General features: G+C 40.4%; 1 protein-coding gene across 1 annotated transcript; it reads right to left on the reverse strand.

Annotated features, from left to right (window-relative positions):
- Window positions 1–3,869: 3,869 nt before the first annotated feature.
- dnai2b (dynein, axonemal, intermediate chain 2b) lies at window positions 3,870–14,877 on the reverse strand. The gene is given in 12 exon segments (XM_045709984.1): window positions 3,870–4,016; window positions 4,182–4,317; window positions 4,474–4,657; window positions 4,660–4,690; window positions 4,878–4,988; window positions 5,252–5,391; window positions 5,732–5,845; window positions 6,024–6,175; window positions 6,339–6,424; window positions 7,056–7,217; window positions 14,464–14,595; window positions 14,857–14,877. Coding segments are annotated over 12 exon segments (1,416 nt in total).
- Between the last annotated feature and the right edge of the window lie 1,969 nt (window positions 14,878–16,846).

Raw genomic sequence — 16,846 nt, forward strand, 5'->3', positions numbered from 1 at the left:
GATGACACCATTCTGTCTACATCTGGCCCTTCTTTGGACACTGTGTTAACCTGTTAGGGCTAGGGGGCAGTATTGACACGGCCGGATAAAAAACGTACCCGATTTAATCTGGTTACTACTCCTGCCCAGTAACTAGAATATGCATATAATTATTGGCTTTGGGTAGAAAACACCCTAAAGTTTCTAAAACTGTTTGAATGGTGTCTGTGAGTATAACAGAACTCATATGGCAGGCCTACACCTGAGAAGATTCCATGCAGGAAGTGGCCTGTCTGACAAGTTGTGTTTCATCTTGGCTCTTTTTATTGAAGACTGAGGATCTTTGCTGTAACGTGACACTTCCTACGGCTCCCATAGGCTCTCAGAGCCCGGGAAAAAGCTGAACGATATCGAGGCAGCCTCTGGCTGAAACACATTATCGCTTTTGGCAAGTGGCCGATCAGAGTACTATGGGCTTAGGCGCGTGCCCGAGTCGACCCCATGCTTTATTTTCTTTCGTCTGTTTACCTAAATGCAGATTCCCGGTCGGAATATTATCGCTTTTTTTACGAGAAAAATGGCATAAAAATTGATTTTAAACAGCGGTTGACATGCTTCGAAGTACGGTAATGGAATATTTAGAATTTTTTTGTCACGAATTGCGCCATGCTCGTCACCATTATTTACCCTTTCGGATAGTGTCTTGAACACATGAACAAAACGCCGCTATTTGGATATAACGATGGATTATTTGGGACCAAACCAACATTTGTTATTGAAGTAGAAGTCCTGGGAGTGCATTCTGACTAAGACAGCAAAGGTAATAACATTTTTCTTATAGTAAATCTGACTTTGGTGAGTGCTAAACTTGCTGGGTGTCTAAATAGCTAGCCTTGTGATGCCGGGCTATCTACTGAGAATATTGCAAAATGTGCTTTCACCGAAAAGCTATTTTAAAATCGGACATATCGAGTACATAGAGGAGTTCTGTATCTATAATTCTTAAAATAATTGTTATGCTTTTTGTGAACGTTTATCGTGAGTAATTTAGTAAATTCACCGGCAGTGTTCGGTGGGAATGCTAGTCACATGCTAGTCACATGCTAATGTAAAAAGCTGGTTTTTGATATAAATATGAACTTGATTGAACAAAACATGCATGTATTGTATAACATAATGTCCTAGGGTTGTCATCTGATGAAGATCATCAAAGGTTAGTGCTACATTTAGCTGTGGTTTGGGTTTATGTGACATTATATGCTAGCTTGAAAAATGGGTGTCTGATTATTTCTGGCTGGGTACTCTGCTGACATAATCTAATGTTTTGTTTTCGTTGTAAAGCCTTTTTGAAATCGGACAGTGTGGTTAGATTAACGAGAGTCTTGTCTTTAAAATGGTGTAAAATAGTCATATGTTTGAGAAATTGAAGTAATAGCATTTCTAAGGTATTTGAATAACGCGCCACAGGATTCCACTGGCTGTTACGTAGGTGGGACGATTTGGTGCCACCTACCCTAGAGAGGTTAACAAACCTCCAAACGAGCTTCAACGCCATACAACACTCCTTCCATGGCCTCCAACTACCCTTTAAATGCTAGTAAAACGAAATGCATGCTCTTCAACCGATCGCTGCTCGCAGCCGCCCACCTGACTAGCATCACTACTCTGGACAGTTCTGACTTAGAATATGTGGACAACTACAAATACCTAGGTGTCTGGCTAGACTGTAAACTCTCCTTCCAGACTCACATTAAGGATCTCCAATATAAAGTTAAATCTAGAATTGGCTTCCTATTTCGCAACAAAGCCTCCTTCACTCATGCTGCCAAACATACCCTCGTAAAACTGACTATCCTACCGATCCTAGACTTCGGCAATGTCATTTACAAAATAGCCTCCAACACTCTACTCAGCAAATTGGATGCAGTCTATCACAGTGCCCTCTGTTTTGTCACCAAAGCCCCATATACTACCCACCACTGCGACCTGTATGCTCTCGTTGGCTGGTCCTCGCTACATATTCATCACCAAACCCACTGGCTCCAGGTCATCTATAAGTCTTTGCTAGGTAAAGCTCCACCTTATCTCAGCTTACTGGTCACCATAGCAACACCCACCCGTAGCACGCGCTCCAGTAGGTATATTTCACTGGTCATCCCCAAAGCCAACACCTCCTTTGGCCGCCTTTCCTTCCAGTTCTCTGCTGCCAATGACTGGAACGAATTGCAATTTTTTTTTTTACTGAAGTTGGAGACTTATATCTCCCTCACTAACTTTAAGTGTCAGCTGTCAGAACAGCTTACCCATCGCTGCAGCCGTACACAGCCCATCTGTAAATAGCCCATCCAACCAACTACCTACCTCATCCCCATATTTGATTTTGTTTTTCTGCTCTTTTGCACACCAGTATTTCTACTTGCACATCCTCATCTGCACATATATCACTCCAGTGTAAATAGCTAAATTGTAATTACTTCGCCACTATTGGCCTATTTATTGCCTTACCTCATTTGCACACACCGTATACAGATTTTTCTATTGTTATTGACTGTACGTTTGTTTATCCCATGTGTAACTCTGCGTTATTGTTTTTGTCGCATGGCTTTGCTTTATCTTGGCCAGGTCGCAGTTGTAAATGACAACTTGTTCTCAACCGTCCTACCTGGTTAAATAAAGGTGAAAAAAAAAATAATAATACTGACTGTTACTTTTGATTTTGACCCCTCCTTTGTTTAGGGACACATTATTCCATTTCTGTTAGTCACATGTCTGTGGACATTTTTCAGTTTATGTCTCAGTTGTTGAATCTTGTCATGTTCATACAAATATTTACACATGTTAAGTTTGCTGAAAATAAACGCAGTTCACAGTGAGAGGACATTTCTTTTTTTGCTGAGTTTATATATAGACCCCAGGCCCTAATTTTAATGGGCCAGTGGACCAAAACAAGGGTACATTTGTTACCATTGGACAAAGAGGTGCAGCTATGTTTGACAGGTAACTATCAGTGGTGATGTCATACAGGCTGGCCGGAGGACAGCAACGACTTCAGTCAAAACAATTCATTTTGATATTACTTAAGTGGTTGGTGTGTCATAGGGTTAGTTTAAACCAAATTCATACCCTCTCACCAGCCCCATCTCACTTTATGAACCCTTGACAACCTATATTACACAGTAACTTTAACTCCTGTAATGGCATTGTGACATGAGTTTCTCTTCATCCATTGTCCAAGCTCTCTCTCAAAACACTCTTCACAGGATGGAGCTCAATCATGGCATGCACTGCAGGGAAGGCGCTTCTGCAGAAAAAGAAAACCTGCTCTTTAGATACAGTATAATTACTAGTCACAGCATGAATGGACAATATGATACCTCATCCACACATTATCAACTATGAGATCATAAATTGACTATGTAAATTGTAAAGTATTTTGTCTGTAATGTATTTTTTGTTGTGTCGGACACCCAGTAAGACTAATGGGGATCCTAAATAAAATAAAATCAGAGCAGGCGTGGTGCACAGAACACAGTTTTGGAGTTCATGCTGTTACTGTATATAGGCTACCTGATGTGAATGCATTGCCAGATGAATGCTATTGAAGGGTAGTGTTGTTTGTTATCCTAATGAAATAGCCAACTAACTCAGTCATACCACAGAGTATAAATGATTAATAATAACCCACTGGGCACAAACTGGTTGAATCAACATTGTTTCCACAGCATTTCAACAACAGAAATAATTGTGATGACATTGGATCAATGTGGAAAACTGACTGGATTTGCAAAAAATTCATTAACGTCAAGGAATTTTGAGAACGTTTTTTTTTTTTCAATCCCTTCAAACCTTTTTTTCTTCCTCTTCTCTTTTTCAGCTCAGCCTCCACTATCTCATAGAACTCGGTCTCCATGTGCATTACTAGCTCCTCGGCGCTCTCCTCTCCGTCGCCCTCCTTGGTGTCCTCGTCCTTGGTGTCCACAGGCCAGGAAGCACCCATTATCCTGCACCTGCTGGCTGTAAAGAGCCTCCTCACACACCTAGAAAACAATAGAATATAACTTTTATGTCCATCCGAGGATTTTTCTTTGGCATCATCATACAAGAATTCTACCAATGATAACGACACAACAGAAAGGGGTTTCACATGGTCATTTAGGCTTGGCAGGTGTTGAGTAAAGGCTGGATGAGGTGTATGATAATACTTGCAGACTGAGTGTGGGGTTGTTCTGTTTGAAGAGGAAGTCCCAAATGTCTAGTATCCCGTCCATTTTGATGGCGAAGAACACAGAGGGCCGTACTGGAATCCTTCAGCCTTCTGACAGATAGCATATAGTCTATCTACAGCAACCAACAGAGGTCATTTTACATTAGGTCAATATTACAGGAGGGGCCAAATCACTGGATATGTATTAGAACCTAAAAAGAGTAATTTATCCATCTGTGAAGTAGCTATATCATTGGTCTGTATTATGTTGTATCAGAGGGACCCTTTACTTTGTCCACATGATGGACGACTCCTTGATGTCTTCGGACCAGATGTGGGCTGTCCAATCGGCTACGGTCAGGAAGTTCTTGAGGAAGAACGGGTTCATTTGCAGGGCGTAGATTGGGCCGTGAGGACCGTTGTACGTGCACACTATCTTGTCAGCTGGGGTCTTGGCCTTTCGGTTACATGAGACCCTTGCTCTGTTCCCACCATAAACTTTGTGGTCTGAATAAGAAAAAGAGAAAACATCATGTTAAATTTTAGGTCTTCCTTATGTACAAATACAAATAGATGACATACTGGATCTCCCACTTGGACCAGTTCATACAAGAAGATGTTAGGCTAATCCATACTCTTAATTCATCAACAGTGAAACAACAGGGGGATAGTCCAGTCTAGAGAGCCTCAGCACCATAGTGGTCTCAAACTCCAGTGTCATCACCCCCAGATTGCACTTCTTGTTAGGGTCCAGTACCAGCCTCTCTGTGGGCTCGCTCATCTTACGAATGTCCCACCACAGCACCTTATAGACAGAGACCAGTGGTCAACTCAGGGCCGATCAGTCACAGTCTCCTTGCCTTCAATAGTTATTACATAACTTCTGGCTATGGCCAAATGGCAATTGAAGGTCAGAGAAAGTGCACCTGTCCCGGACCAAGAGTATCAGACTTCACTGCCCATGAGTCCGGAGCGTTTTGTGCCACCCTGGCCTATTGTGCCTGCTTGGCTTGAGAAAGGGATAAGGTGACAAAGGCTTTTATTGCTTCTATTGGAGGCTTGGTTCACATGGCCGTCCTTAGACGCAGAGAAGGTATCGGTTCCAGTCTTTGACTGCAACCAGATTACTTTGTAGACAGGGTCTCTGTGGCTGTGCTCTAGTGTGGACATTTCCACTGGCTAGCTGCCCTTGCGAGTGTCCCAATAAGCTGCTCAGACATTTTACTTAGTGTACTTTCACAAACACACATGCATGCACGCACAAAAACACACAAATGACAAGAACACACAACACATAACTATTAACTGTCAGAGCCTAAACAAACATCTAGAGGCAATGTACTTAAATGCTCAAAAGAGCATCCGGACAAATCCAGACATTACATAACTGGAACCTTTATGACATTTACAAATAGCTACAGTCTGAGAGTAGATAGTATATTGGATGACTTGACTATGCCTCCAAAGTTCTTTACACTGCACAGTAATCTCCTAAGGACATTGTTCCTGAGCTGACAGGAAGCATGATACAGCTGTTGAAGGACCCACCGATCTGGCCATTGTAGCTACCTCCTACCAGGATGTGAGTCTTTGGGGGTTTGTATTCCAGACAGACCAGTGGAGAGACAGGTTTCAGGGTCATCTCTGGCTTATTGCGATTCTCTGAAGAGGCAACACAGGGGATTCAATTAATTAATACTTTGTAGTCCACTTTGACTTTCTGAACTATCAATTAAGATGACAAATTAGTAAATCTCACTGCCACAGCTATTGCAATGATAGTCCCTCTGTTAGAAAGGAAAATATAAATAAAAGAGACATGTTTGAGTCATACACCTACCAATGTCCCATATATAGGAGTTGTAGCTAATGTCTTTAGAGACTTTCTGGAACTCCAATGAGGAGTAGGCCACAGCCAGCTTGCGTCTGCCATCGGGATGCCAGGACAGACTGGTGCCAGTGTGTTTTATCTTGTTCGGGTCTCTGTAAGATCTAAAACCACTCAGACGGACACAATACACTGGTAATATACATCATTTGTGGATTCTATGTGGGCAATAACTATGCCCTGCTGCCATTGTTGCTGTTATGTAACTAACAATTTTGAACGATAGGTTAATAGAGGTCATGGAAGCACATGGAAGCACTTAAAAACATTGATGGTTTTGACTCCTCCTCCCCTTCAAAGTACTCCTGGTAGATGTCGATGGCATTGCTCTGCTTGATGCTGTTCTCCATGTTCTGTGTTCAAACGGGAGGAACAGAGGAGGGCTGTGATCAGAGATAGAGGGGAACACTTCTTACTCTCTCCCTTTCAGAACTGGTCATTTTCTCTATCTATTACACTACTGCAGCAGCTAAGAAATGGCTTTGGGGCAATGTAGATTACTTTTTTTATTTAACCTTTATTTAACTAGGCAAACCAGTTAAAACTAAATTCTTATTTAAACTACAGCCTAGATTCAGGGCCAGTTAACACCCATACTCTTACGATAAGTGCCACGGGATTCTTACTGACCACAGAGAGTCAGGACACCCATTTAATGTCCCATCCAAAAGACAGCAACTTACACAGGGCAATGTCCCCCCCCCCCAAAAAAAAATTATCAGAGAAAAGAGTGCCTCCTACTGGCCCTCCAACACCACACCCAGCAGCATCTGGTCTCCCATCTAGGGACCGACCAGGACCAACCCTGCTTACTGTAGCTTCAGAGGAAAGACATCAGTGGGATGCAGGGTGGTATGCTGCTGTAGGACGTATTATTTAGATATGGCATAATGTCATACACTAGTGATTAATTCAATAAAATGACATTGAAAAATCTATGACCCGGGCCATATCGTGGCTACTTGACTGACTGATGTCTGACACACTGCCCAGCTGCATGATGGTGCTGAAATAATGCTTGTCTTTCTCCACTGTCTTCCTGAAGCGGATAGTCTGCTCCATCTCCTGAGGGTTGACGTCCTTGGGCCAGCCTCCCCCCACATGGTTTATCACCCTGGTCTCCGACTCAAAGCGCTCTGTGTTCACCTACAAAGAAACGGCCAGGCAGGACAGGCAGGATTCAGCACACACTGTACACTCAAGGCTGAGGTGGCCTAGTTACAGACAGACAGTGTCTGAATAAACAGTGTTGGATTGAAATGTACATAGGCTGCCAGATGCGGCTTATTATCTCATAATGAAGCAGCAGCTGTTTTTATCTAACACAGTGGTTCTCAAGCTTTTTATAGTCCCGTACCCCTTCAAACATTCAACCTTCAGCTGCATACCCCCTCTAGCACAAGGTTCAGCGCACTCTCAAATGTAATTTTTTTGCCATCATTATACGATACATTTATTAAACATAAGAATGAGTGTGAGGTTTTGTCACAACCCGGCTCGTGGGAAGTGACTAAGAGCTTGTATAGGACCAGGGCACAAATAATAATATAATAAATCATTTCACTCTTTATTTAGCCATCTTACAAATAAAACATTATTTCGTCATAAAAAAAATGGTGAATAACTCACCACAGGTTAATGAGAAGGGTGTGCTTGAAAGGATGCACATAACTCTGCCATGTTGGGTTGTATTGGAGAGAGTGTCTTAAATCATTTTCCACACAGTCTGTGCCTGTATTTAGTTGTCATGCTAGTGAGGGCCGAGAATCCACTCTCACATAGGTAAGTGGTTGCAAAGGGCATCAGTGTCTTAACAGCACGATTTGCCAAGGCAGGATATTCTGAGCGCAGCCCTATCTAGAAATCTGGCAGTGGCTTCTGATTAAATTACATTTTCACAGAACAGTATGTTGCAATTTCGATGAGGCTCTCTTGTTCAGTTATCGGTAAGTGGACTGGAGGCTGGGCAAGAAAGGGATAACGAATCCCTTGTGTCGTCCGTTTCGGGAAAGTACCTGTGTAATTGCACACCCAGCTCACTCAGGTGCTTCGCTGTATCACATTTGACATTGCCCATAAGCTTGAGTTAATTTGCACACAAAAAAAATCATACAATGATGGAAAGACCTGTGTGTTGTCCTTGTTAAAGCAGACAGAGAAGAGCTCCAACTTCTTAAATCATAGCCTCAATTGTGTCCCGCACATTGAATATAGTTGCGGAGAGTCCCTGTAATCTTAGATTGATCATTCAGGCGAGAAAAAACATCACCCAGATAGGCCAGTCATGTGAGAAACTCATCATGAAAGACAAGTGAAAATTAATGGTCAGAAAATAAAACTTTAAGCGCGTCTCTCAATTAAAAAAAACGTGTCAATACTTTGCCCCTTGATAACCAGCTCACTTCTGTATGTTGTAAAAGCGTTACATGGCCACTGCCCATATCATTGCATAATGCAGAAAATACACGAGCTCATGGGCCATGCTTTAACAAAGTTAACCATTTTCACTGTAGTGTCCAAAAGGTTTTTCAAGCTGTCAGGCATTCCCTTGGCAGCAAGAGCCTCACGGTGGATGCTGCAGTGTACCAAAGTGGTGTTGGGAGCAACTGCTTGCAAGCGCGTTTCCACTCCACTGTGTCTCCCTGTCATGGCCTTTGCGCCATCAGTACAGATACCAACACATCTTGACCACCAAAGTCCATTTGATGTCACAAAGCTGTCCGGTACTTAAAAAAATATCCTCTCCATTAGAGCTGGTATGTGTCTCTAAGGATGCAGGCCTTACTTTTTTTAACCATTTATCAATTTTCGAGCAAATGGGACGAGCAGCAGATACGTTTGGCTACATACAGTGGCAAGAAAAAGTATGTGAACCTTTTGCAATTACCTGGATTTATGCATAAATTGGTCATAACATTTCATCTGATCTTACATATAGTGTTGTGTTCCTTCCAAACAACTCAACCTTAGTTTAATCTGTCGACAGAATATTTTGCCAGTAGCGCTGTGAAACATCCAGGTGCTCTTTTGCGAACCTCAGACGTGCAGCAATGTTTTTTTTGGACAGCAGTGGCTTCTTCCGTGGTGTCCTCCCATGAACACCATTCTTGTTTAGTGTTTTAGGTATTGTAGACTCGTCAACAGAGATGTTAGCATGTTCTAGAGATTTCTTGAAGTCTTTAGTTGACAATCTAGGAGTCTTCTTAACCTCATTGAGCATTCTGCGCTGTGCTCTTGCTGTCATCTTTGCAGGAGGGCCACTCCTAGGGAGAGTAGTAACAGTGCTGAACTTTCTCCATTTACAGACAATTTGTCTTACCATGGACTGACGAACATCAAGGCTTTTAGAGATACTTTTGTAACCCTTTCCAGCTTTGCGCAAGTCAACAATTCTTCTGAGATATCTTTTTGTTCGAGGCATGGTTCACATCAGGCAATGATTCTTGTGAATAGCAAACTCAAATTTTTGTTAGTGTTTTTTATAGGGCAGGGCAACTCTAACGAACATCTCAAATCTCGTCTCATTGATTGGACTCCAGGTTAGGCATGTCCTGACTCCAATTAGCTTTTGGAGAAATCATTAGCCTAGGGGTTCATACACTTTTTCCAACCTACACTGCGAATGTTTAAATGTATTCAATATAGACAACAAAAATACAATAACTTGTGATTAGTTGAAGCACACTGTGTTTGTCTGTTGTGACTTAGATGATATGATCAGATCAAATTTGATGACCAATTTATGCAGAAATCCAGGTAATTCCAAAGGGTTCACACTTTTTGCCACTGTATGGACCGTTAGTGGAATTCCCGCAAGAGTGTAACGGTTAATGTCATTGGAGGTTAATTATTTGACATTGTATTGTTATTTCGCTGAACACTAGACGGTTTAATTATATTTTTGGCAATGAATCGAGGCTACTCAGGCGAGAAAAACGTCACCCAAATGTATAGCCCCGTTGGAAAATGTAAATGGACTGTTTGAAAATGTGAATCACAGTTTTATTTGAAGTACCCCGACGGCATTGCACGTACCTCTGGGGGTCTGCACAATGTTTGGGAATAAATGTAACAAACTCTGCTGATATCATGACACTCAACATACCCAATTAAAACTGGTGTGTGTTGCTCAAGTCTTGTGAAATTGTTAGGTTGTGTAATAAATGATAATACTGCTACAGGCCAGTAAAGGTCACACCAAATCGACAAAACATTTCTGTATGGATCTCACTTTGTGCACTGGGGAATTGTCATGCTGAAACAGGAAAGGGCCTTCCTCAAACTGTTGCCACAAAGTTGGAACCACAGAATCGTCTAGAATGGAACAAAGAGGCCTAGCCCGAACCATGAAAAACAGCCCCAGAACATTATTCCACCAAACTTTGCAGTTGGCACTATGCATTGGGGCAGGTAGCATTCTCCAGGAATCCACCAAACCCAGATTTGTCCATCAGACTGCCAGATGGAGAGAATGATTCATCACTCCAGAGAACGCGTTGTCACTGCCCCAGAGTCCAATGGCGGCAAGCTTTACAACACTCCAGCCGACACTTCCTATTGCGCATGGTGACCTTAGGCTTGTGTGTGGCTGCTCGGCTATGGAAACCCATTTCATGAAGCCACTGACGAACAGTTAGTGCTGTTGCTTCCAGAGGCAGTTTGGAACTCGGTACACAGTAAATTTCTCAAATTGAATACAATTATACTCTACAAAAGATAACATTTGGTCCCAGTCTAAAGAGAGTAAAAATTACTTGTTGCAGAGTTCAATTTTCAGAGTTATTTCTACTCTATTCAGTGTTTATATTTAACTCTAAACTGTAATACACTATTTAGAGTAACATGGAAACTGCCAATTCACTCAATATATAAATAATTTGTGGAAAGTCATTTTTTACTCAAATTGAATACATTTGTACTCTACAAAGATAACATCTGGTCCCAGTCTAAATAGAATAAAAATGACTCATTATAGAGTTCAATTTTGAGAGTTATTTCTACTCTGAAGTGTTTATATTTAACTCTACAAACTGTAATTTACTCTATTTAGCTTAACATGGAAACTCCTCCACTGCCAATTCACTCAATATAGAACTGAATATTATCAGTCGAGAGTAGCATTTGTAAAACTAAACGTCAATAAATCAGAAATAAATATTTAACAAAGCACTTTATTCTTAAATGTAAGACATTTGCAATACATACATCAAAATACTGATAAATAAAACAAAATGGTGGACTGAAATGAAATGTTGGCCTCTGTTCACTAATACATGTACATAAAAAAGCTCAATATTGATTGGATTTTGTGAAACTAGCATCTCACATATCAAAAACACTGATAAAATAAAATCGTGGCCTCTAAAATGACATTTTGGCATCTGTCCACCCTTATTTACAAGTAAAAACTCCACCTCCAAAAAGCCAGTATTGCAATACAAAACATCTTGTTTTTAAAGCGCTTACTGTGCAGTTTTTAGAGTCACAGGAAACAGTATGGGACAAACTTGAATCACCACAACTGTAAGACATCTGTATATCAAATGCTTTGTGACAGAAAAGCGCTTTACCATCAAGTACGTAAGGTCCCTCTGTTGTACACCCAACTCTATATGGATTAAAATGCTCATCAAGACATTGTTTGTAGGGCAAAAGTAAGCAGTAACTTCTCATCTTTAACATGGTGGATTTTCTGAAAAACTGGCATCTCATAATGGACTTTACGACAAACTAAACAATATATTTTCATGGCGTTTGGCCCATTTAACATTTAAAACCGTGGTGTCAATTGGTACCTGAAGAGTCTCAGGCATCTTACAGCCCACCACATTTAAAGAGCACCTCGTGACTGTTGGTGTCAAATGTCTGCTATTTGACTTGTGTTTTAGTTACATTTGAAGCTTTTTAAAGAAATTATGCTTTGCGTCAGTGCATGCACCAGCTATGCAAAACATGTCCAATTTTAAGCATACATGTGGGGAAACGCACCATAAAATGAGGCTTCGGTAGCAGCCTCTTTTTTTTAAACAATTACCTGAATAACCTGTGGTGTTCTGCAATTAAGTGTTTCAAAAGAAATTGTATTACCCTTTGATATCATTGGCGAAAATAAAATGTTTACTATTTGAAGCAACAGCAACAGTAAATACCAGTGTAGATCATTTGGACAAACTAAGTCTCCAAAGAGAAGTGGTAGATTGCGAAGTAAAGACCAGGACTGGATAGCATTTAACCCCAAGTCATCAGTCCTCTCATAACTTCACTGCAGGAGTTGTGTTGTTTTGCTCCATGTAACCATAGTTAAAGCTCTTTATTCTCCTGTCTATTTCATTTGTTGTTGTGTACTTGTCTATCAAGTGCAGTGTTAGGGGCACAATATGAAATTAAACTTCTCTCTAAGATAACAAGCATCGACAAAAGTTCTCACATGTATTGAAGTACTGCAAGGAGTTTAGAATGCAAGAACGTTTAACACTCATCACAGAGGGAAGACTGGGATTTGTCTCCTTTTTTTGGCAGTGTTCTGCATGAAGTGCTTGAGTTCGCATAACTATCTTGGGTGAATCTTCATCAAATTCTGTCTGAAAGTCCTTTCTCAGCAAGACAAAAGCAGCAACAATATCTGGCACTGAATGATTCAACAAAACCAAATAGACAGTGAAGACCAAGGTTGTCACCTGTAACTTGGACAATAGTGCCATACACTGGTTGATCATACAAGGGAACCATAATTCCATCCATCTCAAGTACTTTAATATCCTGCACAATTGGATCAAGTATTTGATGTCTTGGGCATGAACTAAAGCAACCAAATGAATATTAAAGCAAAAATGAGGTGAACTTGAGAAATTCCATAAGGTTAAATAGATTGCTCCTAATTTATGTATTCCCTGTTTTGAGCCAAGAGGATTTCCAGTTTCAAAGTCATAGAAAAGCTGTATCTGAATTGCTTCGGTTTTGAAAATAGAGCATGGTTTTTGAACAGATCTCCATCATATAAGCCATAAAGTTCTCTTGAACTGGAATCAGTCTGCATCATCTCCTTTATATTAAGTTGTTAGTAAATAAACTGTAATGCTTTCAAAATTGGGATGTAAACAAATTTATCAGTAACAATTTGATCATAGCCTCCAGTAGTCCAATTGTGTTGTGTATCAAATCTAGTACCAAGAACGAATTCAACTGGTCTACCCTTACCCACTTTTCTGTAAAATACTGCCTTCTTACTTTCAGAATTTAATACACCAAAAGGATTTTAAATTTTTTCAAAACACTGATCAATTTTACACTGTCACTTTTAATAGGCTCCTGTATAGACAGACTTCACAGCTTCTTTAGCTTGAATATCATCAACTATCTCTTCCATGGAAATGACCAAAGAGTTAATGGTGGTTTCACCTACACCTGCCACTTTAAGTTCAGCTATGGTTGCAGCGCAGCTGTCTACAAGACTCTTATTGACAAGGACTTAGTCAGAAGGGGAACTTGTTGATGGCAGGTCATCAAAATGACTTACTGCTACATACTCAGCTGTAGAGAGGCCTTCACCATGATCAGAACAAGGTTCATGTGCATTATAAAGATGCTTTCTGAACCCAGAAAAAGTGCCATAAACTTGTGAACAACCAGCCTGACCGCATTTAAGATGAAGTGTCTTTCCTGGACAAAGTCTGTGGACCAACTTCAAGTGTTTTGTCAAGGAATTAGCCTGGGGGCTTATGTAAGCAAAACACAACATTTTAGATGAATATGAAAAAGTTGAAATTAAAAAGGTTATTTCCTATGCAACTTCAAAACTTTTAGTAACTCAATGCAGCATCCGAGACCTCAACTCTGCAACCCTAGGATTAACCTTAGTGGTATCAACATCAATTTCATAAATTGTGGTTTGCAAGAAATTGTACACATTTACCAGATCCTGGTTGTACAAGTTACCAAAGACAAAATGAGCTTTGAAAAGCGCATCAAAACAGGCAAGAGAGTCTGGTGACTTACAAGGTAAATCTTCATTAGTGTGCTATTAAAATGAATCACGGTTCACAAACAGTTTGTGAAAATGTAAATTACAGCTACACATGATCTTACCATGTTTTGTCCATATTATTAAAAAGTAGTTATTAGGATTGGGGACAGAACAGTCAACTGTAACTTCACCTTGATAAACTTCACAATGTGGTCACTGGCGTGTCTGGCTGAGGTTTTTCCTTGCGGCCATGAGGTGACGGTGGCAGAAGGTGGACAAGGACCAAAATGGAGGACATGTCACTGTCCCATCTTGAAAGTACAAATTTTCACTGAAAGTCACATCATTCCATTTTGCTTTCAAAATCGATGCTCCCTTCCATTAGTATAATACTTTTATTCCAGCAAACCATTTTCCACTTCTACTTACGCATTTTGAACCAGGTCTTGCAGGTCGCCTGTGTGCGAGGCCACGGCTTTGGTCAATGACTTTCTGCTTGTAGAGAGTAGGCCACTTCTCCAGGAATTTTGCGTCACCAAACAGACTAAAATCTTCCTCAATCTGCAGACAAGATGGAATAAGTCAAGACAGAACAGTGAACATTATGGTGTGGCACTATCATGTAATATCAGTCCTAATCAGACTGTTGTAGAACAGAAAACAATTGTCATGACAGTTAAGGCAAGGCAGTCGAAGATCCACATACCATTGTGTCACGGTCGTCGTATGAAGGAAACCAAGGCACAGCGTGCGTATCGTTCCACATCTTTATTTCTATGTGGCACTATGCAAGACATACAATAAACTATAAACAAAACAAACCGTGACGAAGCGGTGCAACATGTGTAAACTCAAAATAATCTCCCACAAACACTAGTGGGAAAAACAACAACTTAAATATGATGACCAGCTGCCTCTAATTGGGAATCATACAAAAAACCCAACCTAGAAAAAAGAACCTAGAACACAACATAGAAAATTTAAACTAGACAAAAACCCCAACATAGAAAAAAGAAACTAGAACCAAACATAGAAATAAAGAAACTAGACAAAAAACCCCACTCACACCCTGACCTACTCTATCATAGAAAAATACGAGCTCTCTATGGTCAGGACGTGACACATTGCTGCTATGTCTTGGAATCTTGGAAACGCTGTGAATATTTCAGAGGACTTCACTGGGTCATAAACCATCTTTTGGCGATAGGCGAACGTCTGCTTCATCTTCTCCTTTACAATAGCTTCATCAGCTGTATGCTTCATCAGTGCAATGGCCTCACAACACAGGCTTTCTGTTGTTGGACAGTTTCCTCTCTGAAGGGGTCTCTATCAGCTTTTGGACCACCTGTAACATGGTGAAACTTTTATATATTACTGGGTTTGTCTGCTCTATACAAGTATACAATATTGTGTCAGAAGATATAAAAAACAAGGCTCGGAAACTCTGCAAGGATGACCATGCATGCAGTTATGTCATCAGATGAAAAGTAGGATTTATTTGACTCAAAACAAAATTAATACTAAGAAATCCTTGCTTATACAGATGTTCACATACAATTATTCTCTGGTCATGCGTCATGAATGAGATCAACTACAATGAAAATCACTTACACGTCAGTGACTGACTCATTCTGTCATCCCTCTGATGCTTCCCTTTGAACAAACTTCAGTCTCCACGCTAGATATCCACTCCCATCTTCTGCATTGTAATAATGCTCCTAAAGTAAAGTATAATTCAGTTTGAGTGAGCAGGTTAAGATATCTTCATATTCATTTTTATCCTTAAAACTACAGATGTGCCCATAGATGAAGATTTGCTCATTCAACAGGTCTGACCCTCACAGTGCAGAACTTAACCGGGCTTTTATACCACCAGAGTTGAGCTTAGGAGAGATGGCAGAAATGGTGGGCATACAGACATGTTAACAGAGCTATAGTTTAAATAAAAACATTGTTGGAGTATTTTAAAAAAGGAACACGAGCACTTTTAAAACAGCAATGAAATAGCAAGTATAATAACACACCATGATCACCCTTTCACAACTTTCATTGATGCCAATTATCACTCAATCTTCAAGTTTGGCATTTGTTAAACTGGAAATTCAGTACTTACATGAGATAGACGATTATCCGCAGCTGTCTTTCTTGTAGCAGGACTCTGCTGCAGTATAATGGTGTCATCGGAGTCATTGTCACCAATGTATTTTGATAAGGAGCTGCTTGCAGAGGAGCTCAACGAATCTAGCAATCATGTTAACATTTAACTGGTGTGATTAACACTAATTATAACACAATTTAGGTGGAAACATCCATTATTATGATTAGAGGACCTTTGTTAATGACAAGCGGAATGCAAAAATGAAACATTTTGAATTGATTAGACCCACTACTGTTCTAAAAGTGGTGGGAGAGGTGGTGGGAGAGGTGAGCACAGAAACAAAGACCATTTTAAAATGTCAAAATGAGAAAAGAAATCAGCAGATATATCTGATTGTCTCACATATTCAGAACATGTGTTAGGCTAGCCAGGACTGTATGGATGAATGTGAAGCTCTAAGCTAATAAGCAACTCACCATCAGGATTTGGGTCTTGGGGTAAACAAATCTCCAGCACACCAAGGTCTTGTTGGAATGTCAAATGTATTGGCAACCGTGAAGACAAAATAAGATTGCACAACCTCATTGATTAAATATGTTGTGAATTTTTTGGAGAAAAACCAGAATAGAAGACAGAAATCAAGAGGTCCTCTTTACGTGAACATTGTATCCCCAAAACTGACTGTGCTCCTTTCCACATCAATTCCAATGATAT

This window comes from Salmo salar, chromosome ssa28 (assembly GCF_905237065.1).
Source record: "Salmo salar chromosome ssa28, Ssal_v3.1, whole genome shotgun sequence".
Lineage (NCBI taxonomy): Eukaryota > Metazoa > Chordata > Actinopteri > Salmoniformes > Salmonidae > Salmo > Salmo salar.